The sequence below is a fragment of the Pagrus major genome, chromosome 7 (genome assembly GCF_040436345.1).
Source record: "Pagrus major chromosome 7, Pma_NU_1.0".
NCBI classification, from domain to species: Eukaryota; Metazoa; Chordata; class Actinopteri; order Spariformes; family Sparidae; genus Pagrus; species Pagrus major.
In genome coordinates, this window is record NC_133221.1 from 10,814,433 (window position 1) to 10,837,984 (window position 23,552).

The 23,552-nt window shown below is 44.3% G+C and overlaps 1 protein-coding gene across 2 annotated transcripts in view; it reads right to left on the reverse strand.

Moving 5' to 3' along the window:
* The window catches only part of LOC140999449 (protein bicaudal D homolog 2-like), a 41,992-nt gene that overhangs the window by 15,935 nt on the left and 2,505 nt on the right, over positions 1–23,552 (reverse strand). For both annotated transcript variants that reach the window (XM_073469829.1, XM_073469828.1), the window contains exon 2: positions 6,979–7,191. In XM_073469829.1, the coding sequence (XP_073325930.1) occupies positions 6,979–7,191 (213 nt within the window). The remainder of the gene's footprint in view (positions 1–6,978; positions 7,192–23,552) is intronic.

The following is a 23,552-nucleotide window of genomic DNA, read 5'->3' on the forward strand; positions in this document are numbered from 1 at the left end:
TTTCTTACTCTGTCTAAAATTCAAATTTACACACATATTTAGCTTACTGAGAGGAATTCGCTGATGAAAATTATGTTGCTAAATCCCCGCTGATGAAGAGTACATGCTCCATGTTTGCTCTGTGTAATAATTAATCACTATGTGCAGAGCTGACGTTTGAAGGTGCATTAATATTCATCACGGTTTTGCGCATGTCTAATGAGCGTGGGTGTTCGCCGTGCGAAAGCCCTGATGTTGCATTACTGCATAATGCATGAGCTTACAATACAGATGAGTCCTGCCACTAAGCCTCTGCGGCGCTGCTGACTTCTGAGAGAGAACTGAATTCTAACAGAATTTTTAAAAAAAGAAAGCTGGAATCACTCAAACCGGTCCTAGCTTCGGATACTTTAGTTGTCAGCTTTGGAGTATCAGACAACACAAAGACAGACACTTCATAAATAAGCACAGCTTAATCATTGCATCGCTGGATTAATCTCTTGTTTTTAACTCAACAAAGCTGTGACAGCTGGTTGCTCAGGTCTTTTCCTGGCCAGGGTTACGTGTCTCAGCTGGAGTGTCAGCGCTGTTTGGTTCCTGTGAATACAGGCCACCACTGAACCTGATTAAGAACCTCCTCCAATCTGATTACAATGCACACTAGAGCTTTGACCTTTCAACTTGCTTCCACATCCTTTGAACCCCCCAGAGACTCGGGGGACGGGGGGGTTACACTGCCCTGCTGCCTGACAGAAGTAGATTTGAGTAAATTCATCAGTGTTTGCGGTGGCCATGTGTGCTCGTGCCTTAATGTGTGAATAACATTTAATCATACAGGGAGTACACGGCTATCCTGGGAATTGTTGTGGCTAATTGTGATCATGTGCGTGTGGCTGATTAGATAGTTGGGTTTGGGATGAAGGCCTGTGTGTGGTTAGTGATGACCCTCTGCTGCCTGCTGTCACTACAGGTGACGTCTGGACAGCTGCTTGAATAAGCCCACACACCCACACACACAGACAAATGTGTCACTTCCATGCAAAGTGGGTGGCAGTAAAAACACCAAGCTGACTGTCTGGGTCATAACTTGCTGCAAAATGTCACGAGAGCACACTTCTCTGTTTCAACCTCTACCGTATGAACTCTCTCTCTTTCAACTCTAAAGCTCTCTTTCCACCATTAAACTGCTTTTGACAGCATGGTGAGGCTGAGCCTACTTAAATCTCACTAAGGCTCTGAGTAATTTCTCAATGTGTTTGAGCTGCTATGACCTCTCCTTCTATGGGAAATAGCTCCATCACTTAGTAAGCCACGGTGGCGAAGTTTCAAGCTTAGCACAAGTGTAGATTAGGAATGTTTTAATGCTTTGTTAAAGGCCCCGCTCTGTTCTTAATAACTCCAGAGAAGCCAGCTTGCATTTCTGTAAAATCCATATTTACTGGCTTCTTACCCCCCGGCTTGGTTCCCTCGAAAGTGGTGCCCAGACTCCCTGATGCAAAAGACTGTATTATTGATAAAACAGCACAGCGCAGTTTAAATATATATATTTTTTATCGCCTCTCTGCTTCTCTCTCTTGCACCCTCACTCCGCTGACCTCCATTTCACTCCCGGTCCTGCTCACTTTGCACTTCAGTAAAATGCACATGCACTAGATTTTCTTTCCTGAATTACTATTCCTACAAAGTGCCGAGTTCCCAGATGGTGCAACGCCAAGTGCAGGTCAATACTGCATTTTTTTTACCCCCTATCCTTGCTACTCTTTCTGATACCGCTGACCTCCATTTTGCCATTTCACCAACAGTACAGCTCCCGTTTTTCCAACCCCCATCTCCCCTCTCTCCTCTGAGTGTGTCAGTGTGCTTTGAGAGGCCATGTATCAGTCACAGTTGATTTCCTTCATCATACTGCATATATCAGATAGAAAGATGCGGACAGGGAAAGACATGTTTGCTTCTGCTTGTATGTCTCTTGTGATATTATGCTCAAGAGAGCACATGTGGACCTCAGTTAGCTAACTTTGCATGTCCTGTAGGCTCTTCAGCACGTCAAGGTCACGTCAGCCCGAGTTAGATCTCGTTCTACCAAGCCGAGCCCATCCCACGATTACCTTCCGGAGAGACGAGAGATGAATCACAGATGTAGTATAGCTCAGCCCCCCCAGTATAGCTTTAGACAGAGCAAAGGAATAATGAAGCTCAGGGGCCCATTGCTTCTGTCAGAGTCGAGAATGTGGGTGAAAGCAGATCTGCTTTTATCCTCCTCTTTGCTGCCAGCAATTGTCATCCACTCTATTCAGCCTACCCAGACTCCATTACGAAGAGAAAACACAGTCAAGGTCGCACTTTTCAGCGAGACAATTAAAATCTAAAAAAGTGAAAGGAACCTTGCGTGGCTGATGGTACTCAGCATGTGACTGCTGGAAAGCCCACAGGGGGAATCTGTGCCTGCGTGCACTTAACAGTGAATTAGTGATTTTGAGGTCATTTGGATGAAAGTGGAGAAATGTGCACGTGAGCACGTTCACACCCATTAGTCTAAGTGAATGTGTAGGCCTGTTTGTGTGAGTGTTGTCGATTTATTGGGATCCATTGATCGGGCATGGAAAAGCTCTTCGGTGCTGCCAGCCAGGGGCTTAAATCAAGAGTGACACATTTTCAGAGCCACCTCAGAGATAGATACCAAATGACAAACATTATTAGGGATCAATGGCAAATCTTCTAAATGTATTTTAGAGATGCACCCCTCTTAAGGGCTAAAAATAGCCATCCATCTGTGAGACATGTGGCTCACGAGACCGTAATCTGAAGTGGGAGCAAGATTAGGGTGCTGCAGCCAGATAACCCAGATAACATGTGGAGGCTTTAGAGTAGGATGAGGGTCACTTGTGGCAGCAGCAGTAGCCCATTTTTTACACACCTCTTCTCTCCCACTATTAAATAAATCCCCCCTGCAGTCCCAGTTGGTCTTTTTCTTTACATACCAATTTTTCAACCTTTTCTCTGTTTGACTTTCTACACCGCCCCCCTCCCCCAGCTTGTACATGACAGGAGATCTGTCTTGGCATTAATGTGACAAGAAATAACAAGACAGTCGACATCAGATCCCTGTAGGAGTCTAATTATTAGCCTCACGTCAGATGATAATAACCTGGAACAAAGAGCAAACCTCCTTGGATCTTCTTACCACTCAACTCTGACCTTTCAATAATAAAGGGTACAGCTTCAGCACTGTCTTGACAACTACAATTCTGCTTTCATGTCCATCTGCTGCACCGTTCTGCCACTGAAAACCTGAACCCTTGCACACCAATTTCTTCCAACTGCAATCACAACAATGGCCTTCCTCTCCATGAGCTTAAACTTCTGCCACTGATCCGACCTTTTAAACTCATCCCATCAATGCAGACACCTCCCTCGCTCAAACCCCCACTTCCCTGTCAGGTGTTTAATTCAGCCAATTGAAACAGCACTTAAATGAATGCCTGACGGCTCCGTCCACTGTGTCAATGAGGTGGAAAAACCAATCATGTTTAACATTTGAATGGCCTCCACATTATGGCGATTGACACAAAGCCCAACATCGTAATTTATGTGTCTGTTGGGGAAAAATGGTCCAAGTGAGTGATTTATCTCAGGAGGACGCCGTCAGCATTCTAAGTGATACAAATGTAGAAAGGAAAAACAGCAAGCAATCATGTGATGACGCTGAAGTGGAAACACGTGACATTTTCTTTGAAGATAGACTGAAACACACTGATAACGTTTCTCAGCGTTTTTATCTTTGCTTGATAATTAATAGGGAGGCAATGGGAATCCCCCCATTCTGCGAGGATAATGGCAGCCATCACTGTGGGCTCATTCCTCTCAAGAAATGAGATTGAATATAATGAAGTCACGCCTATTAGAGTGCGCCTCCTTACAATGTTACTGGCTCTTTGTGGAGGTTTAATCCTGTAGACTCCACCATAGCAGTGAAATATGTCTTATCGGCGCTTGGGGGCAACATTTGAGTCTCTGGCATGAGAGTCTGCCTGGGAGGTTTGGATGTTGTAGAAGGATCCAGCTGATGCTGTAACTAAATGGTTGTGAATGAACTGGGCTGTACAGAGACAAAAGCCATTTCACACTGAGTGAAGCTTCCAGATCTGTAGAACGGTTGAATGGTGACATTATCTAGTGACTGGTTTGTGGATGACACGTAGTCAAATTACATTTTTTAAGCCTTTCACCACCATTTTAATCTTCTTAACTTGGCAGAGGAACCTTTTAGATACACAGGAGCAAGACAAAACTTACTTTCCACCAAACACAAAAGGCAACAGTTTCAGCTCAACTGTAGTTGCATTCCATGATGAAATTGAGTTATTCAGTCATCCTCCTGACTCAATATGATTAGCCATGCTGTCTCAGAAAAGCAGCACCGTCCACCAGTGGTGCTTAATTTACTCTCATTGAGCCTTTTTTCCTTCTCCAACGGATTTTCGGCCACTTTCCCTTCTCTCGTACCATTCTCGTCATATCCTAGAGCCCCCCCCTGCTTATCCCCTGCCTGAGCTTTTGGGCTAATTTGAAACCCATGAGACAAAGGCCTCTTTCAGCGCTGTCAGTCTGGTCACAATGCCAGCCTCAGTGCCCGGCCTCCCTCTGTTTGCCTGCCACACACACCCGCAGAAGTACCATTAGAAGGGTGTCATTATCTCCCATACATGGGGCGATTTACACTCCAGCCCCTTTTATCTAGCCAATTAGAGCTGGCCGGGACCAACGTTGCTGCATGAGGGTGTTTAAAATGGGAATGGTACCTGCAGAAAGGCCATCATGCCAGCCACCAGTGCAACACCAGTCACACCAAAGCTGTAGGTCAGACATGGAGCCAACACCTTTTCTTTCTCTATCAAATTTTATAATAAAGATATGAGAAGTAAACAGCCTCATTTGTAAGATTGAAGAGGCATGTCTTTGTAGAAAGTTATCAGGCTGACAGCTGAATGTCTGCAGGTGGTAAAGTTTTACACGGCAAACTCATGTTCCGTTTAAAAACATGGTGAGGCACATCTGGTTTCAATAATGCCCAACTTATACCAACTTGGATGCAGAGCTCAGCAGCAGCTGACCTAATTATAGTGGAATTTGGAGCTTTCCTCAAACTTAAGTCGTTGTGAAGGACAAGCCATTTTAAAGTCTTTTCCCCTAATCTCAGTAAGAAACGCCGCCGACATCTGTCTCAAGCAGTGACTCACAGAAAACGGCAAGGAGTCCTGCTGCTGCGTGGCAAAGACTTTAAACTCGCTCAGGAAGGGAGCCCCTTTTTAACTCACCCCCCCTTCCAATTACACTGGAATTACCAGCGTGACCTGCAAAACAGTGGATCAGCAAAATCTGCCGTTCACAAACACGCAAAGATTTGGAACACTGACAGGTTTAACTACCACATGTTGAGAGAGCATTTACAGAGAAGAGAGAACTGAGGGTCCAGAAATAAAAGAGATTTGCTGAAGGTCATACTTAATAATACTGATATGATGCAACAACTAGAACATACAGAAAATGGAGCTCCATCCTGGTACAGCATGTGATGAACATTGCACCGATCGAGAGCTGCGAGCGTCAAATAAATCAAGTTAAATCTAGCACAAGTAGTCAGTTCCTCCCTCCTTTAATAGCCAGACTCCTCAAACAAGTTGCTACTTCATACCCCCCTTTTTATCATTCCAGTCAGAGGCTCCCTCTGCCCTCCTGTCAGACTCTGTTTATCTCTTTTCATCCCTTTATGTCTCCCTGTCTTTGTGTCAAACAGGCTTCCTCAAAGCTCTCAGCCAACCTGTACTGCTCTCCTGTTAATTCAGTCCCTTCATCACCAGCTCCATCACACGTGCATTGGCCATTGGCAAAGACAACACAACGCATGCTCTGCACTGCACGCAATTCACTCTTGTCTCTCCTAATGAGGTCAATTAGCTTTGACTGTATGTAAATGGAAGCAGTGAAGAGGTCAGACATTGTCCAAACTGGGGCGCAGACAATAAAGGCTCGCATTATGATGGAAGCGAGTAGAGTATGAAAATGTCTGCTGGAATGTGTAAAGGGCGTGTTGAGGGTGAGTTTAGGGAAATGGCGGGTCATGTTTCAGCAAAACAGATTTCAGTTAACAGAGGGCTGGTACAGGGTTCGTCTGCAGTTGATTTTTATAATGAGGCATGTCATTAATGCCACAGTTGGGGCAACAGGTCAATCTTTATTGTCATGCAACCGCTTACACAAATTCAAGATATTAATTGATCAATTATTCGTGTTGGATCATGCCTTCCTTTGTAACAGAGCATGTTTCCCATGGCCTTGGTGTTTTTCTTCTATCTGTAATTGGAACTACACCCGTTATCACAACAGGGGTGGAGGACATCACGTTAGGCCTTGAAGGCAAGGTGTTGCTTTAATCTGCCTGGTCTCTGTCCTTCTGTCATTACAGTATGATTAGTCTTGTCTTTGCATGTCTAAAACACACCAGTCTGCAATCACACCCCGGAATAAAACAAGCTTGTGCAACAATATTGAAAGACAGAGGTACATGATTGTAGGTGCAGTAATTACGCAGCACTCCATCTTGCCATACAGCCTCTGAGGACAACTCATCTACCACTTCATTTGAAACTCTTTATTTCTTCTTTGAACACAAAACATGGACATCCTAGTTTCCTCCAGGGCTCAACTACACCAGCTTGAAATTAATCAGTGATAAAAAAATCTTCCTGCAGCTTCAGACTGATAAATAGAATCAGTCGAAAGCATCAACAAACACACCCGTTCATCTTAATAGCTGCAGGCAAACAAGAGCAGACACTAGCCTCTGCTTCAACTCTGAAGTGAGTTCATTTGCAGAGTCATTACGCAGGGAAAGACCGATACCGTGTCTTTGAAAGAACAGTGGTGCAGTGTGTGCTAACCCTCTGTTTAATAACGATAATTCTGTCACAATTGTGGTTGCGTCGCCCCCACTCTCACCTCTCTCTGCTCCTGGGAGATGGTGTTCAGACGTTCGTTCTCAGACTGGGTGTTGGTGAGGATGTTGCGTGTCTGCCGGAGCTCGTTCTGCAGTTCCAGGACCCTCTGCTCGTAGTAGGCCTCCTTACAGGCCGACTCCTGGATAAGAGACTCCTCACGGCTCTCCCCATCCGCTGCCACCTTCCTGTGGTTGGAGTAGGCTTGTCCAAAGGCCTGGAGATAAAGGAAAAGGGGCAAAGAGCTGTTGGTTATAATGTTAAAACATATGGCAGGATTTGTTGTTAATTCATTGCTAATGCTATTTAAATGTAAATCAGGGGATGAAGCATTAACTGCCTAAAATTTTGAATATCTGGATTGTAACCGACAAAAGTTTGAATTGTGATTTAGGCATTTTTAAGTGACATTAATCTTTACTACTGTGGTTCAGCCGGGGACTGGGGCTCAAAAAACTCCCAAAATACTGCCGTCGCCCTGCGGAGATAATCAGTTAGGCTCCATCTGGGCTGCATCATCCCATCTTCCCCCTTGTCCCCCCCCATTTCTCCCTCCCCTTCCCGCAGGACGTTGGCTTCCCCTCCTGCACGTGCTCGGCAGTCACTCCACAGATGGGAAAAACGAACAGGAAAAGTAGAGCAAATGGACTAGTGTCTGGGTGATCATGTGAAGCCTGTATTCTAATGCTCTTAATACCTTAGGAGATCATAGCAGAGTGCAGAAAGGTCACGAGATATTATTTGATTTTTACGGATTTCCGGACGGGGATGAAGTTTATGAAGATTAAATAACTACGGAAGACATATCGGCTAAGGCTTCCACCTTCTGTGGTGGGATATTCTCTGTTGAAAGACAGTCACGTGGTTTGACTGCAATATAAAAGACTGTTGTGCTATTATTAGCGCTGCCTTAATTTTGACCTTAATTTGTAGATGGCCAGCCATTCAGCAAAATATGAACAGCATGACAGTTAGGGACAGACAGACAGAGACAGAGAGATCTTAACTGCAGCAGAATCTAGGTTACGTTACTCTCTTCCTTCTCAAAATAATCACCCCCGCTGATTACAGATTTCATTTCCAATCACGCAACCACCAGTGATGTGATGGAAACTCTGATTCTCATCTCGCCTCACAGCTCGAGCGCAGGCAGGCAGTAAGCTGAAGTCACCTGAGGCACTGGATCTGACCCTGTTTGCAGCTGCAGTGCACTCTTTCTCCTCTCTGACCTGCTACCCCCTTACTACTGCACGTGACTTGCCGCTGCAGGATTTTCTCTGTTTGACTGCGTATCGTATTAATCCCAGTAATTCCTTTAGAGAAAGGAAAATTTGTATTAGTCGCACTGGCCTACTTGCGGGACTTATACGAATATGTGAACGTATAAAACTGGTTTAATGGGTCACAGAAGTGCGTGACATCATGTCTCGTGCAGGGTGGCTAGAATATCTCTCGCATTCCAGGACAGATGACGGTTCAAACTGAGTGATAGCAGCGATGAACAGATACTCTCACACTGAGGCACAATATGCTTATTCTAGAAGCATCAGCAGTTACAAACAACTGCATACTGTCACATACCCTGATTGTGCTAATGTGCTGAAGAATGTATTTTTCTTTTGGACAGCATTTTCAAACTAGTTACAGTAGATCAAACACCAACTGATCAAACACACTGGAGCTGAAATTAGTTGATTAACTGATTAGTCAGGCAATAGAAAATTAATTGGAAACTAATCTCTCTAAAAGATGAATGCAGAATCTGTAGGCAAAGAGCAAGATTTTGGAGACGTTCTGGTTTCTGTTTATAGTGCATTTGTAGTCCGAGATGTACCGACCAATTTCTTGCTTTTTTAATTTATCTACATTCATATTCGGATAAATTACGAGCCATCTCTCAACTCCAACTCTATTCTTTTGTCTCAAGTCACTAACACGACTGTAAACAGTGACCAGAGCACAAAGAGGAACTCTTGGCCTGGAAATCCATTATCCAGATATCCGCTGGCTACACTGGAGGCCACAAAATATCGGCTAAATTGTTATCGGTTGATAGCCGATGGGTTCTGAGATTGATCAAAAACAATTTTGATTGACAGTTGCTGCCCTACAACACACATTGAGTGGGCCATCTACATTTAGTGTAGAACTGCTACCGAACATCTACATCCATATGCATACATCGTCTTAATATAAGTGAAAAGAACAAGTAATCATGACACCTTAACTACAGGCAGGTGCTTCAGTAATCTTATAACCAAGGTGGCTGTTTATCAATGTTTCGGTGAGTAACCACCTGATGTCAGTCACTTTTAAAGAGGAGTATTTTTTCCAATGGCTCTCCTCATACCTTCCCTACCACCTCCCTCCTGTCCAAAAATCACACCATCAATCAGCAGGAGATTTGATTAGAAAGTCATTACAAGAGACGGGATTAACCCAATCACAAACCGGGGGAATCCCATCATTATAATCTTGGTGGTGGATATTGAAGCAACTCCAATCAGTCCAATCTCAGAGGCCTGTCCTTCAAACATAAAGCAGAGCCCCAAGCCAAACCACTGACCTAAGGCCTCTAATCTCAACTCCCAAAGCGTGGGGTTTAGGCTACTTTTAGGGGCGGGTAAATTGGGGACGCAAGCGACCAAGCCTATAATCCCACAGTGAGCGCCCACCCAATTTATAATTCATCTTTACTTTGCCATATGTTGCAGTTATTTTACACTAGACATGTGAACATGGATTATTAATCTCTTGTAAAGCTAATCAAAGGCAGGTCTTTAGTCATTAGCAAGCTGTCTGGACTGGATTTCCTCTCAGATTTTCCTCGCTGAATGCTATGGCAAACATTATGAAGCTACATAAGGAAAAGTCAATAAATTAAGAGACTTATCCCTCTATAGAAGCGAATGCCTGATTCCAGATGAGTGCATACATTACCGGCTGAGGTTAGACACCCTGCTGGGCAGGCTACCATGCGTAGATCAAAGTCCATAATCACTGTGATCAAAAGCACCATGTGATTGAAGAGTTTATAAAATGAGACACTGATCTTGGTTCTTTTTTTTCTCCGCTGTCAGAATTATTTTCATTACTTCCCCATAGATTGCTCACACCAGGAGAGAGGATCTGACTACGCTAGTCATAAGATTAGCACATGGAAACCTTAAGAGGTATAAATAAAGACTCTTGCATGGGTGCATGATTGCATACTAATTTGAGGAAGGACGCCGCTGCTATGCCTTCATTTGTTGTTTTAAGTGAAGCCAAAATCAAAACACTGGTTTCTCTGGTATTGAGGTTTCTTTTACATCCAGAACGTTAAACTCACTCAGCTCTCTGTGGGTTTATCTTTCATCTACACAAATGTTGCTATGACAGCAGGTTCCTTGACAGGAAACTCTTGGATCTTGGACTCTGTGTGTGATTGTGTTCAAAGCATGTTGGAACAGGGTGCAACCGTTGCTTGGTCCTCCAATCTGACCAAAGACCTTCAGAGGCAAAGTCCACTGATTAGGAGGTGAGACAAGTCAGCACTCAATGGTTAATCGCACCGCTGTGCTATGTGATCTCCGTTCGTTAAAGAGGGGACATGCTAAACACTGTGTTCTGAAGGCTACATCCCTGCTGCTTATATGTTCAACACCTTACATGGTCTTGAAAGAGAATATAGGTCACAGAGTTCACTTTGCTTTTTCCCCAGCCCAGAATCCTCCTGCACACGCTTCTCTGATCCGGTGAGCCAAGAGCACAAGGGAGATGGGCTTTGGGTCTCTGACAAGTAACAAACAGATCAATACTGCCGGTCTCAAAGGCCCCGTGGAGCTGAATCTAAAATTCTATTTTCAGCTCCTGTCCTGCTGGCAGAGAACAGGGATTTTTTGGCATGAGGTGTGTAAGCGGGTAAAGATGTATCCAGCGTTATGGTGGTGTATCAGACCAATATACAAGGTACACAAGAAGCCTGGAGTATTTTAATCAATACGAGTAAGTCCTCTTGAAAACCCCTGCCCTAATACCTAAACCCAATTAGAAAACTCTTCAGATTTGGATCCCATCCTTCCATCTCTGGTCCATCTATAATAAACCTCATTGTGAGTTTCCATTCAGCCCCCTGTGGTCTCAAAGCCTGGATCTAATGGGAAAGAAAAGCTTGCTGTACAAAGACCAAGAGGAAAGGCAGACAGAAATGGAAAATGGAAATGGGATAAGACAGAGAGAAGAGCCAGTCAGCTTCTTTGTTGCAGAGCCAGGTTTAAGCTGTGCCTTCCATTTGTGCAATTGGAATAGAAAACAAGTTATCCTTAAAAGTAGGTTGATACGTCCTCAAGATGAGGAAGAAGTGAAATAAAGGCACAGACCGAGACACAAGGACTGGCAAAACCAGAAGGAGGGTAAAACATGAATTCCAGACCCTCAAAGACAAGCAGTAAACATGTCAGGGAGTGGGAGTGGAAAGCAAGTGAAATAAACATCGAAAAATTTACATAAACCAGCAAAAGTCTGATCTAGTGAGAATATTTTTCGCATAGAAAATAAGTCACGTCTGCATTATGTGGGGGGAAAGCCCACTTTTAAATCCGACAGGACAGAAACAGACACAGTGATAGCTTCCACTATCCAAACCCTGATTTTGAGGCATAATGCTGACAAGATAATCTCCAGATGATGCCGCACAGGGCAGGGCAGGACATGCCTACTTTTTAAGTACCAGACGGCACGACCTCGAGATGCAGAAATACGATACGAGAATGCCTTGGGCACAATGCCTTGTGGACCAGAGTGGGCTGATGGTGAGCTGATATTTTTCCAGTCTCCTCAGCAGCATTCTTGTGCTATGACAAAGATGGCCTGTGTCGAACGCTCAACAATAAAACGCTATGTCATCTCGATCAGCTTAGTTACTCATACAGATGTTGAGAGTGTTGGGGTTGACCCTGGATGCCAGAGTGAGCAGTGTTCCTGCAGACACTGAAGGCTGATCATTGTCTGTCATTGTAGGCGACTGCGGAGGAAGAGAGGTGGAGCAGGAAGAAAAAAAAAAAAACACTGAATGGATTCGCCTGCCTCGTGAGTCACAGCTCACGTGGAGTCGGAGTTTGCGATGATAAACAGAGGCATGCTCTCTTTCTTCCTTTCCGTGTCCATTCACAGGCCACTGCGCAGCCAGAGACTGTGCTTTGAGTTGTGTGTCTCTTCTATATTTAGCTGTCCGCTATCAACTGTTCATATTACACATCTCTTGGGGGTTAAAAAGCATTTGGCGAACCAGTGGCTTCCTGCGACACTTGACCGAGCACTGCATGTTGACCCACTATTAAACACTGAAACGCCTCAAAACACTATACTTCATTTATTTCTTTAAGACATAATACCTCACTGCATTACTTCTGCGTCAACAGGCTGTATAACATGGTCCCGTGAGGAATGCAATCCAGCAAACCATGTCACGTGGCAGCGTATGCTTGTTTTAGTTAACCCAATTTACGGAGAGCACTGTAACTGATTAGTGCATGTTATGGGAAAGCTAATGACACTTGCTATAATGAGTAACAGAGGAGCAAATTATTTACCTCAGACGTTACTATTCAGTGGGAACGGCAAAGGGAAAGACAGAGATTTGCTTTCTTTCCCTGACAAATCTGGGGAGGTGATGATTAACTCTCTGACAGTTTCTCAGTGCATCAGCAGCTCTAAATCTGGACATTTCAAGCTGGGGTTTTCTATGTCAAAATTATAAGAGGAGTAACTTGAAGAAACTGTCATATTTAACAGTTAGAGGTGTTATATGTGCCAAACAGAAGGAGAAAGGGGAGGGAAAAAGAGGGTGAGAGAAATGTGTCTGAGGGAGGCAGAGATTTAAGCTGTTGCCTGGCATCGAGCCACATTGATTCACTGCATAGCACAGAGCCACCGGGCTATGATTCACACACAGGCCTGGACAATTTCACACACATACACACACTTCCAATTTTCTCGGTGTGCCCTGCAGTCAGCCATACTGCAACACCTGGTACTCCGGCCGTGTTGAGGCCTGCTCTCCCTTCCTGAGATAAAGAAGGAAGAGACGAGTGTTCAAAGCCTTGTAGGGGTTCCGGCAAAAATGCGTGCAACTTGTGTTGTCAACACATACAGGGGGATGCACTGCACGCCAAAGGCAAGGAACACACTACAGAGAATATAAGGGTGTAGAGGTTAGAGAAACATACCAACGCGTAAGTTTACGAGACGCACATTTCCTGGAAAAGAAATTGTTTAGCCTCAAGTAGACTGGTTGAACGTTACATGCTCATCATGAGAGTAGAAGGGTGTGAACCTCCTGAAAACAACCACAAAGCTGTGCCAGACTGTGAATCTCCAGAGTTGCAGGGCAGGAAAGAGAAACAGAGACCGCCAGAGGGGACGCAGCAACTGGGAGAAGGTAGAAACTTAATGCATACAGATGTACACACACCCACACAGAGGTCCCTCAGTGCGAGAGTTGTACTAATCAGACTCATGAGGCCCTTTACACGCCTCACTGATGAAGTCGTCCTCAACCATAAAAAATATCAGAATAGCCTAATTGGGCAGCAGGAGCTCAGTGATACAAAATCTTACATCAGGGTGTAATGATTAAGCACTAGCTGGTGCTTTCATCGCATCTGGCTGGGGAAAACTACACATCATATTTTATTCCGACTTCACATGGGCCCCTAATCTGGAGACAGCATTAGAGATTCTGTGTGAAGTCAGTCTCTGGTCAGATCAAACCTCGTGTTCAGACGTGCTGCTAATCTATATTCATCATACGTCTACAAAGACAGGAGCTCAGAGAAGATCTCCTTTATTGTGATATATCCTATTTAAAAAGGTGAAACACCTGCAAGAGGAGGACAACAAAGTCCCACACTGCCATTACTTTGTCTGTGTCAGACTGAAGGCTCTACACTGTGAGGTACAGGGACTGGCTACCGTGTTATTACAGGGTCAAAACAGTTATTATGGCCCTGGGCTGTGAGCTTAAGAACCTGGGTCTGAGCAATTTATTGAGCCTTTAGTGTGTATGACATATAACATGAAGGTTTTTCTTATATTACAGAATAAGTATTGTAATAAGAATAGGGTTATTTTCACAACACTAAAAACAAGCCGTGCTCCACCATCAACATTTACAGACAAAGCAGATTTTGGTGGGGTTTGTCTTGTCTCGAGTTACTGTTTATGTTTCTTCCCCGACACAATGAAAAATTCTTGTTCCGTCTTGTGCAACGGGGAGAGATGAACCACAAGGTTTTAAATTCTGCTTTTGTCCTCAGTATTTAAATTTTGCAGTCAATCAATCACGGGGAAGCATCTGTTTATCCCTGGCTGTTTATTGGGTCTATTGTTTGGCTGCTAAATCTGCTACAGAATGGAGGAAAAGCCTGTCTCTCAAGGGAGAGCACAGATTCAATAGGCCTGATATATTGCACCACCATATCGGCGTCTGGGCTGGAGTCTGGGTTCTTTATCATCGTTCATATCGCGGCACTGTTCCATACCAGCTCCAGCTCTGGGCGTTCACAACTTAAATCATTTGCAATGCAAAGACAGTCTTATCTGTGCCTGCCTGTAGTCAGGCTGTCGGTCCCCCCTTTCTGCCTGACACTGTGCCTGGATGAGATCTCCGAGGTCCACGCGCCCGCACCCCAGGGGAACAGCCGTCGCTATGGTTACTATGCCAATTACAGTGACAGAGCAAAAGGCGGTCAGTAGAGGCAGGGCAGGAGGGTTACACCGCCACAGATGGCTGTTTCATGGATCAGCCTGGCAAAGCTTCCTCTCCTCCCTCTTTCGCTGGCAAAAGTCCTCCTCAGCTCAGTCCCATGCCTCTCCAATTTGAGATTTGTTTGCACAAAGAGCATGCTGGTCTGAGGTTGCTTTGAGCTATTTTGGTTTTTGCTCTTTGCTATCAGGCCAAGCCTCTAACATAGTCAACAAGCAGTGAAACACACTGACTCTCTACTTAGTGTGCATTTCACCATATTTCCCAAAAGACACTGCTCCCTGTGGAACCTTTACACATGACTTCCACAGCTGAACAGCCTCTTGTTGTTACTGACGTACATGACAGAGGAGGGGAGCAGCTGGTCCCGCAGCTGGGGCCAGGCACATGCATGCATGCATGCATACATTTACGAACTCGGGCGCACACACGCCCACATACATGAGATTACATTTTCTACCAAAGTCCAAGGTCAGGTTTGCAGGACAAGGGGATGAAGGAGACATTGAATGTATTTGTCTGTATATTTGTTCACTGTTAGCAGACATGGTTTTCTTACCAAACCCTAAGCCTGTCACCATTTACCAATAATCATTTATTAGATTAATGTTGTTTGTGGGACCCTAATGCTTCTCCCCTCTTCATCCTGGACCCCATTAGTGCTGAGACAATCAGTCAGGCTGAAGCATTGACAGAAGGGGGAGGGACTGCAGAAACTCGATTTGCCTTCTTCCTGTGGCTTTCCATCGAAGGTGCTTTATGTGTCGCCACATTGCTCCTGATCTACTCTGTTAAACTTTCCACTACTCATTGTCATTCATTGTGAAAATAATCAGCAGAGTAATTAATCGTTTAGTCAACAAAAAGTCCCATAATTTCCCAGAGCCCAATGTGACATCCTCAAATTCCTTCTTTCTACCCAACCAAGAGCTCAACCACAAAGACTCTTCATGTACTGTCATAAATGACAAAGAAAAGCAGCAAGTCCTCAAATTAAAGAAGCTGGAATGGGCACATTTTTGACACTTTTGCTTGAATAATGACTAATGACTAAAGGATTATTTTTCCTTCGATCGACTCAACTAGTCATTGCAAGTTTTCTCCCAATCTCTTCTATGGGCTTTCCCTACCTCCCTCTCCTATCTCTCCATTCATCCTCCCTAACCTTAGATGGTCTCTTGGGCAGGTCCTGCCCTTCCTCCCGGCCAGACGGAGACTAATGACCTCCCTTCGCCGTTTGCAGTAATTAAATCCTGCATGAGACTATGTGCATGCACATTCTATCTTCTGGTGAAGTTAAATCTTGGGTCAGAGTGGCAAACCTTCCATATGAGGCAATGTCAGTCTGTAAACAATGACGTAGGGGCTCTCTCTCTAGCCCTACCACCACTGTGCACATAATAGATCATATCTGTGTGCAAATAAAGTACTGAGGGTTAAATAGAAAACAGTATCTGAATACAGCGGACAAACAATTTAGTTTGGTCTGCGGTAAACAATGTGTTTTTTCATGTTCAAATAATACTTGGGCAACTCTACAATACCTTTGCCCTCTAACAACGGAGCATTCAAGAAAATAATGAAATAAAGATGAAAGATAAGCGCGAGCACAATGCCCTCAAGTCAATGCTGAACAAATGCTGGAAAACAGCCATTCGCTCTTTCATGAGATACATATTTACTGAGCCATGTTTGTACATGAAAAGTATTTTTTCTCTATTTAAAGTCCCAGCACTTTAAACCCATTAACAGCTGATGGAGGAACCCCTATTCTTCTCCTATCTAAAAGAGAGTGAGCCCGTTCCCACAGGAAACACAGGCATGGCCCGGTGCCCCTCCCATCCAAACCTCTCTCCCTTTCTGTCTGCTATCCCCATTTCTTCAAGGACCCCTGAGAGACTGGCACACATCCAATTAAACCCCCTCCCATCTTTGCTCGCTCCCTGAGCCCAAACTCTAATGTTGTTACTGCTGTACAGGCAGCCCCCTGCCTGACGATACAACTCTGTCTTCTTATCTCCCCTCCCTTTCACCCCTTTTCTACTCCCAAATCCTCCCTCTCCCTCCCCTGTTCAACCATGCCTGAGGGTTTCAAAGCGTGGGCTCCATGAGACTCGGGTACGGCACACCGCGACAGGGGGACCCAGACCCACTAGCCTATTTACAATAGGAGCCTGGGGAGGGAGGAGGAGGGTAGTGCGGTGGTGGAGTGTGAGGAGAATGTCGACATACCGCTGTTCTCTGATTGCACTGTGGTGAAGAAGTTAAAAGGACCCCCAGGGCGGAGGGACAACCCTTTGAAATTGGGTTTGCTAATGTTTGAATTGTTGGCCCATTAAATCGAGGAGATGCTTCTCAGAGTCTGTCCTCTGGTTTAATTAATTTAGGTGACACGGGAGGTATAACTCTGCCAGTCAGGAGATAATTGAGATGAGTTGACTATGTAGAATTTCAGAGGAACCAGAGAAGGGTGTGCCAGAACAGACTCATGTAAACAGAGGACCTTATCTGTCTACATGTCCTCCCTGATGTCTTCATGTAATGCAGTAAACAACAGGATGCCCCGAGACAAACTGCAGGGAAGTAACTGCACAACAGAGCTCCTCTTTAGATGGAGAATATGGGTGGGGCATGTCAAACCCTTTGGATATGTGTATGTGTATCTCGGGGTGGGGTTGGTGCACCCACCATCTGTCCACTTATAGCAACCACAAGTCTATTCCTGCTCGTCGTATATGCTAATATGCATGGAGTGCTGCACCCCAATCTCATTTCTTTTGTTTCTCTAGGGATATTGCCTCTAGCTCAAGGGGATAAAAACACCCTTCTGGGAAAACCTCAATATGCTCTACATGTATCCATGTGTCTAAGCCTAGGAAAGTAAAGCATCCCACAATATGGGGAAATGTGGATTGGATTAAACAAAAAACACTTGTCAATTTGACAAGATTAAATAAAATCAGATTGCCGATGGAAACTTGCAAATCCACCTTAACTTAGTTAAGTCTGCTGATGACTAACCAAACCTGTTTTGATTCGGAAAAAAAGTTTTGAGGCACAAAAGACTTTTTTTTTAGTGCAATCCAAAGCTAGGTGACTCGATACAGATATTAAATGTCAGTTCCTGTCTCTGTTGATATGGGAATGACCAGAACACTATAGGGAAATGCAGCATAATGGGTGTTGACACACCAGTGGAGACAAAGAACATTCCTATCATCAAAAAAAAAAAATCTGTATTGTTATGAATTATTCCTTGTTGTTCCTTGTTGAAGGCAGGTGACAGAAGAGGCATGAATGATGAGCCTCATGTGGTCATTTCCTCTGATTCCACTGAAAAGATATCCGGACTGTTACAGAGCCATATTTCATATGCTTCCTATCCGCTATAAAAAGCCAGACTCCTCACAAGTAAACAGGATGCAGAGCAGGGGGGGGGGGGGGGGGGGGGGGGGCAGGGGATGTTAGCGCTGATTTTCAATAGAAGGAAGAAGGAAGATTTGATGGAGCAGAGCTTTGCTTGAACTCAGTCAGTCCTTATGGTTATGGGAAACCCATAGCTGAGATTTATTATCCAAACACAAAGCCATAAACAGGCACTCTGGAGATGCCTTTGACATGCTTTATATGATGGTGTCACTCTGCCTTGATTATGTTACTTGGATTCTGTGGCAGAGAAGATAAGGACAGTTTGTGGGCAATCTGATACAGCCCACAGACTTAATCCTGAGACTCTATTAAAGGAATGATGCAGGCGAGGGTCAAAACAAACTTAGTCACAAACTTAAACCCTACCCACATGGCTAGCTGAGTCATCTGCTTATATAAGACATATCGCCCTATCTTGAACTGGTTAAGTTAACAGAACAGTGGCTCATACGCCTGGAGCTGGATGGACTATGTGTTTCAACAAGAAAATAGAGTATTTAATCTCAGATATTATGTAACACAGTATCTTGAGTTACCAAAAGCGTATACAGCAGCAAGGTAGTATTAATGTGGGGCAAACTTACCTCATGCACAGGTTTTTTTTCCAATACACACCATAGCCTTAAAAATCCCATAAATAACTTGAATCAATTAACAACAACTTAACACATTATGAACCAAAAATAGGCTGTCAGTGGTGATAAAAGTTAGGGTTGGTTTTGGTTTAATCAGCTAGTGAAAGTACAAAACAGGATGCAACAGACACAATGAAACTACACAATAAAGACATCTGGACAAGAGAAGCGTTAAGTAGCCGTTGTGTTTCTCGGTCACGTGCACGCACACTGGCCTCTTTGTTAACAGATTCATAATAATTAAAGTCATTGTGCTGTGTAGGAGAAGGGAAACTTGAGCCTTGCCTGAGTGAAGCATGTTGTATTGTCAGAGGCATACAGTCATTACTATGACCTCATCCTCTGCTTTTAGCCTGGACTGCTGTCTGATCAGCCTACAGTCTTCAGTAATTGGATTACACAGGGAGAATCATGACCCTGCTGGGCTACCATACCGCTTCTCCACATGCACTTTTGACTTCTGTAGATGTTTTAGAGTAATCTTTATGCACTGGGGTATTTCAAAAATTATTGATTTAACTGTGTATAACAGTATGGGCGCAAATATAGTGATTACCTAATAATATTATTCATATTTAGGACAGCCAGAAGGCAGTGTCTCTGAGTGTGACCTGATGATGCATGTGAAATACGATAATACAATATTCCCCAGTGTTTTTGCTCTCCTATCAGATAGTCACAACAACTTCTGAGAGCCTTGAGGGGAACCATGATGAAAGTTTCGACGAGCCTCAGTCATGTAAACAGCCAACAACCCGCTACTTACCAAGAACACTGAACACACGTTGCTTCTACACCAGTAAGACTTCACAAACGCGTAATTATTTTCATTTTAACACAGAGCAACACTTCACTCTTTATACATCGTACCAAACACATTCCGAGCAGCCCGAACAATTCACCCACTCAGACCTAAAACACTCGACAGTCTTCCCCTAATGCTCCAGAGTAGATTTTACCCTCTACTTGAACTGCGGACGAGTGCTGGTGGTATTTTGTTTATCAGAGTTAAGGACAAAAGCTCTTGAAATCATTACGGATTAGCAGCGGGCCTTTTTACCTAAAACTTGGTAGAATGACTGTTTCATTACTTTGCAGTACCATATGGTCGTCCTTCTGTGACACAGAGGGCCACATTAGTCTGTGTGAGTGGATCCAGACCATCCTCTGTCTGGACACTTAATCAAATTTTACAGCGGAAAATTCTTCACAAAATGATTGTGTGGGTGGTCCGTACAATAATTTACACATCATTATTGTGGTTGAGATTCATATAGCAGAGTGCCAGGTCTGACAGCACTTAGAACAGACCGCTAAGCTTGGCGGCCACTGGAGTAGGGTACTGGGCCAGGATGAGCCGAACAGGGCAGTTTCCCAAGAGCGGCCTCTGTGCAGCCTTACCCCAAAATGCACCTACCTGTGTCTGGCTACAGAGGCTACAGAGTGTGACTAGGCCTGGCAGACTCCCAGACCTCCGTAAGCCCTGTGCATAGCGGCTGGGATTCATCCTCTTAGGCCCAGTGGGTAGGGGATTTAGGACTTTATTTAGTGCCATTTAGAAAAGATTACCCTTTAACTGCAGACTTGCCGTCCAGCGAAAGACATTATAGATAAAAGAATACCCCAAACAATGCTGAAAGGTTTAGCAAATGTTAGGTCAAGGATAGAGGCGAAAATATTACTGAACAGAAACTGAAAGCCCAGTGAAATAACACGACTCAGTACGGTGTCTTGAATGAGCTATTAAGGAAGGGTTGGGAGTTTGTGATAAGCTACAAGAATGGCTGAAGTGAGTAAGAAAAGAGAAAAAAACATTATTAGAGTGAGACATGAGCAGCTGCTGGTGTTCCAATCCAATAATATGAGACTGACTTTATTTATGACTCTTCATATAAGAGACCAGATGGGTTTTGTGTCCTCCTGATATTTTCTCCTGACGTCCAATCAGCATCCAACCCATTTAACACCACAGAAAGGGCTTAGAGTCACACCAGATATCTTTGTTTAAGGACATTGGCATATATCCTTTAGTGATCTGCCATTTCAAAAGGGAACAAAAGTGACCGATCCTTTCAAACGTAACCACAATGGGCCGCCTCTCTCAATCTCTCCTTTGTCATACACTGTGTTCTGCTGGCATTTAACCCTCTCTCGGTTTGTGACACCCAAGACCCGTTAACCCCAGCTGGCTCAAACACACAAAGGGCCAGCGGGTCGAGCACAGAGAACCCAGGTTTTACTGAGCTTAACAATATTTAGGGCTCTGATTGTCTGGTTGAATTCCACAACGCAGTACACAGCTGCCACAACACTGATAGCAGAGTTACACAGGGCAGAACATGGTCTGTGTATGACTGCAGTGTGGTCTCTGACACTCGCTGCAGTGCAACAAGGAACCGAGGAGCCATTGTCTAGGTATCTGTACTCTTAAAAAGAAAGAACAAGTATGGGGGGGAGGACTGTAGGATGCTCTGTCTATGGGCGGATGACGTCTTTCTGGCCTCTGTGCTCTATCTCATGACATTCACACATCCAGCCCACGCAGATTCCAAAGCCTCTCCAGTTCCTCATACAGGCACAGACTACACGCAGGAGCCAGCACGTCCCTCGGAGGTGCATTGACAGCTGGAGGTGTGGCACATGATGTCACCTGCAAGTGGCTTACCTTAAGAATATCAACAGCAGCCAAGGGGACACAACCTCACCGTCTTACACTGCTGCTGCGTAGAGTGAACTATGTCATTAGCGACTTTACCTTGTGACTGAGACTGTACTCAGCTGGGCAAAAGTCCACCGTTTGAAGAGTGAGCAGCTCATTGTGGACAAATCAGCTGTTGACTTAAGATATAATAAACTGTGAGTCACAAATTTCCTGGAGGAAGTCGTATACTCATTAAGCAATGCGTGATCAAGTCAAGTCTTAGCAGTGTTGGAGTGTACAGTGTCTCCAGGGCGCCTCGGTAGTGTAGCGTAGAACATGTACAGAGGCTATGTCCTCGCCGCAGCGGCCTGGGGTTCGAGTCTGACATGAGGTCCTTTGCATCTCCCCTCTCTCTCATCCCATTTCCTATCACTCTTAAGCTGTTCTGTCAAATAAAGCCATTAAAAAGGCCAAGAAAGTAATTTAAGAAAAAAAGAATCTGCAAATATATTGATAATCGATTTAAGTATTTTTTCCTGCAAAAATGGGCAGAAAAAAAGAAGTTTGCCAACTCTTGAATATGTTTCATCATATTACCATTTTTATTACATTTCTCACTGTTTTCTGACGTGTTATAGACCAAATATAATGAATCTTAATTATAATAGGCAGATGAATCATTAATGAAAGTAATCAATAGTTGCAGCCCTACATTAACTGCAGCCAAGAGCTTTCCCTCCTTTTCAGTTGAAAGAAAGAGGAAGAAGATGGATACGAATAAGGAGGCATCACAATATACGTGGCAGTCCATCCCTTGTGACAAAAGCAGGGGACGCGTGAATAATGGCTGGAGAATAATTTTGTGGTTGGAGGGCTGGGAAGCAAATGAGAAAAGGGACCAGCAGAGGGGAATAACTCTGTCCCATGTGCAGAAGTACGCCAATGATAGAGCATACGTTATTATAATAGCATATCATACATACAAATATGATAGCAATATCACAGAACATCCTATGAATATCAATAACCAATTCTCGATTATTTCTAGCCAATTACCGTGTGTATATGTTTTAGCTAGCTGTGAGATGATCCCACAGCAGTCACTCACAAAGCAGCACCTGCTGAGGAAGCAGCACAGCGGCTCACATTGAGGCATGGAGCCGTGCCGTTACCAAGCAACAGCGGCTCACAGAATTCCTCCATCTTCCTGCCTCAAGAGTGGTGTGCATGTGGGGGTGTTTGAGTGTGAATACTGGTGCCCTGTCCAGGCGTAGATGAGAGGATGGGATTGGCTGAAGGGCAGGAGACGTTTGCTCACTGCCATGATGATTTCTGATTGGCTGTTTACGTCCAGCCTGACACAAAAGAGTGCTATATGGGCATTTAAATCATTTAAATGAATACGCGTAAATCAAAATCTATTTGCTTTTGTGTTTTGTGTTTGTGCATTCCAGCAAGTTTAAAGAGAAGTTTAGGGTCCCTGGAGAGAATCCAGTGTTCAGATACTCTGTAAATCACCCAGACGATCTCCTCCAGTCTTTCTGCGTCCTCGAAAAGAGAATGGACGCCCAAACATTGTCGCCATCAGTGTAAATAGTAGTCATGTACCAAAGAGAACAAGGAATTTATACCTGACTAAAGACATAACTGCCTTATGTGCTTTTGTAACAGCTGCAGACAAAGCCACACTGGTCAGTTTGACCTGCCTACTTCAAAATGTCCCACAAATCACATCAACAAAAGCCTGTGGGGCTGATTAATATGACATTTGTCTTTTCCCAATGATATCTTGAATGATATGTTTGAATTCTGAGTGGAAACCAGCCACTGAGATAGGCTTTAATTTTAGCCCCTGTTGTGACAGTAGCTTATCTTGTGTCTGCTCCCCACTACCTACTGTTCTTCTACAGACAATACAGAGGAAGTGCAGAGGCCTGTCAGAAGAATGTGTTTGTATTTCTCCTGTGATAGCATCACTTCTGCCCTTCATGCAGGGGCTGTGTTGGGGGGTAGGGTAGAGGAAGAAAGGAACATTACTATAGACTTTATAGTCATCTGACCAGTGATCTACAATCAGTATAACCCGACCCTGAGGCAAAAGAAAGCACCTCTGCTGCAGCTTTGAG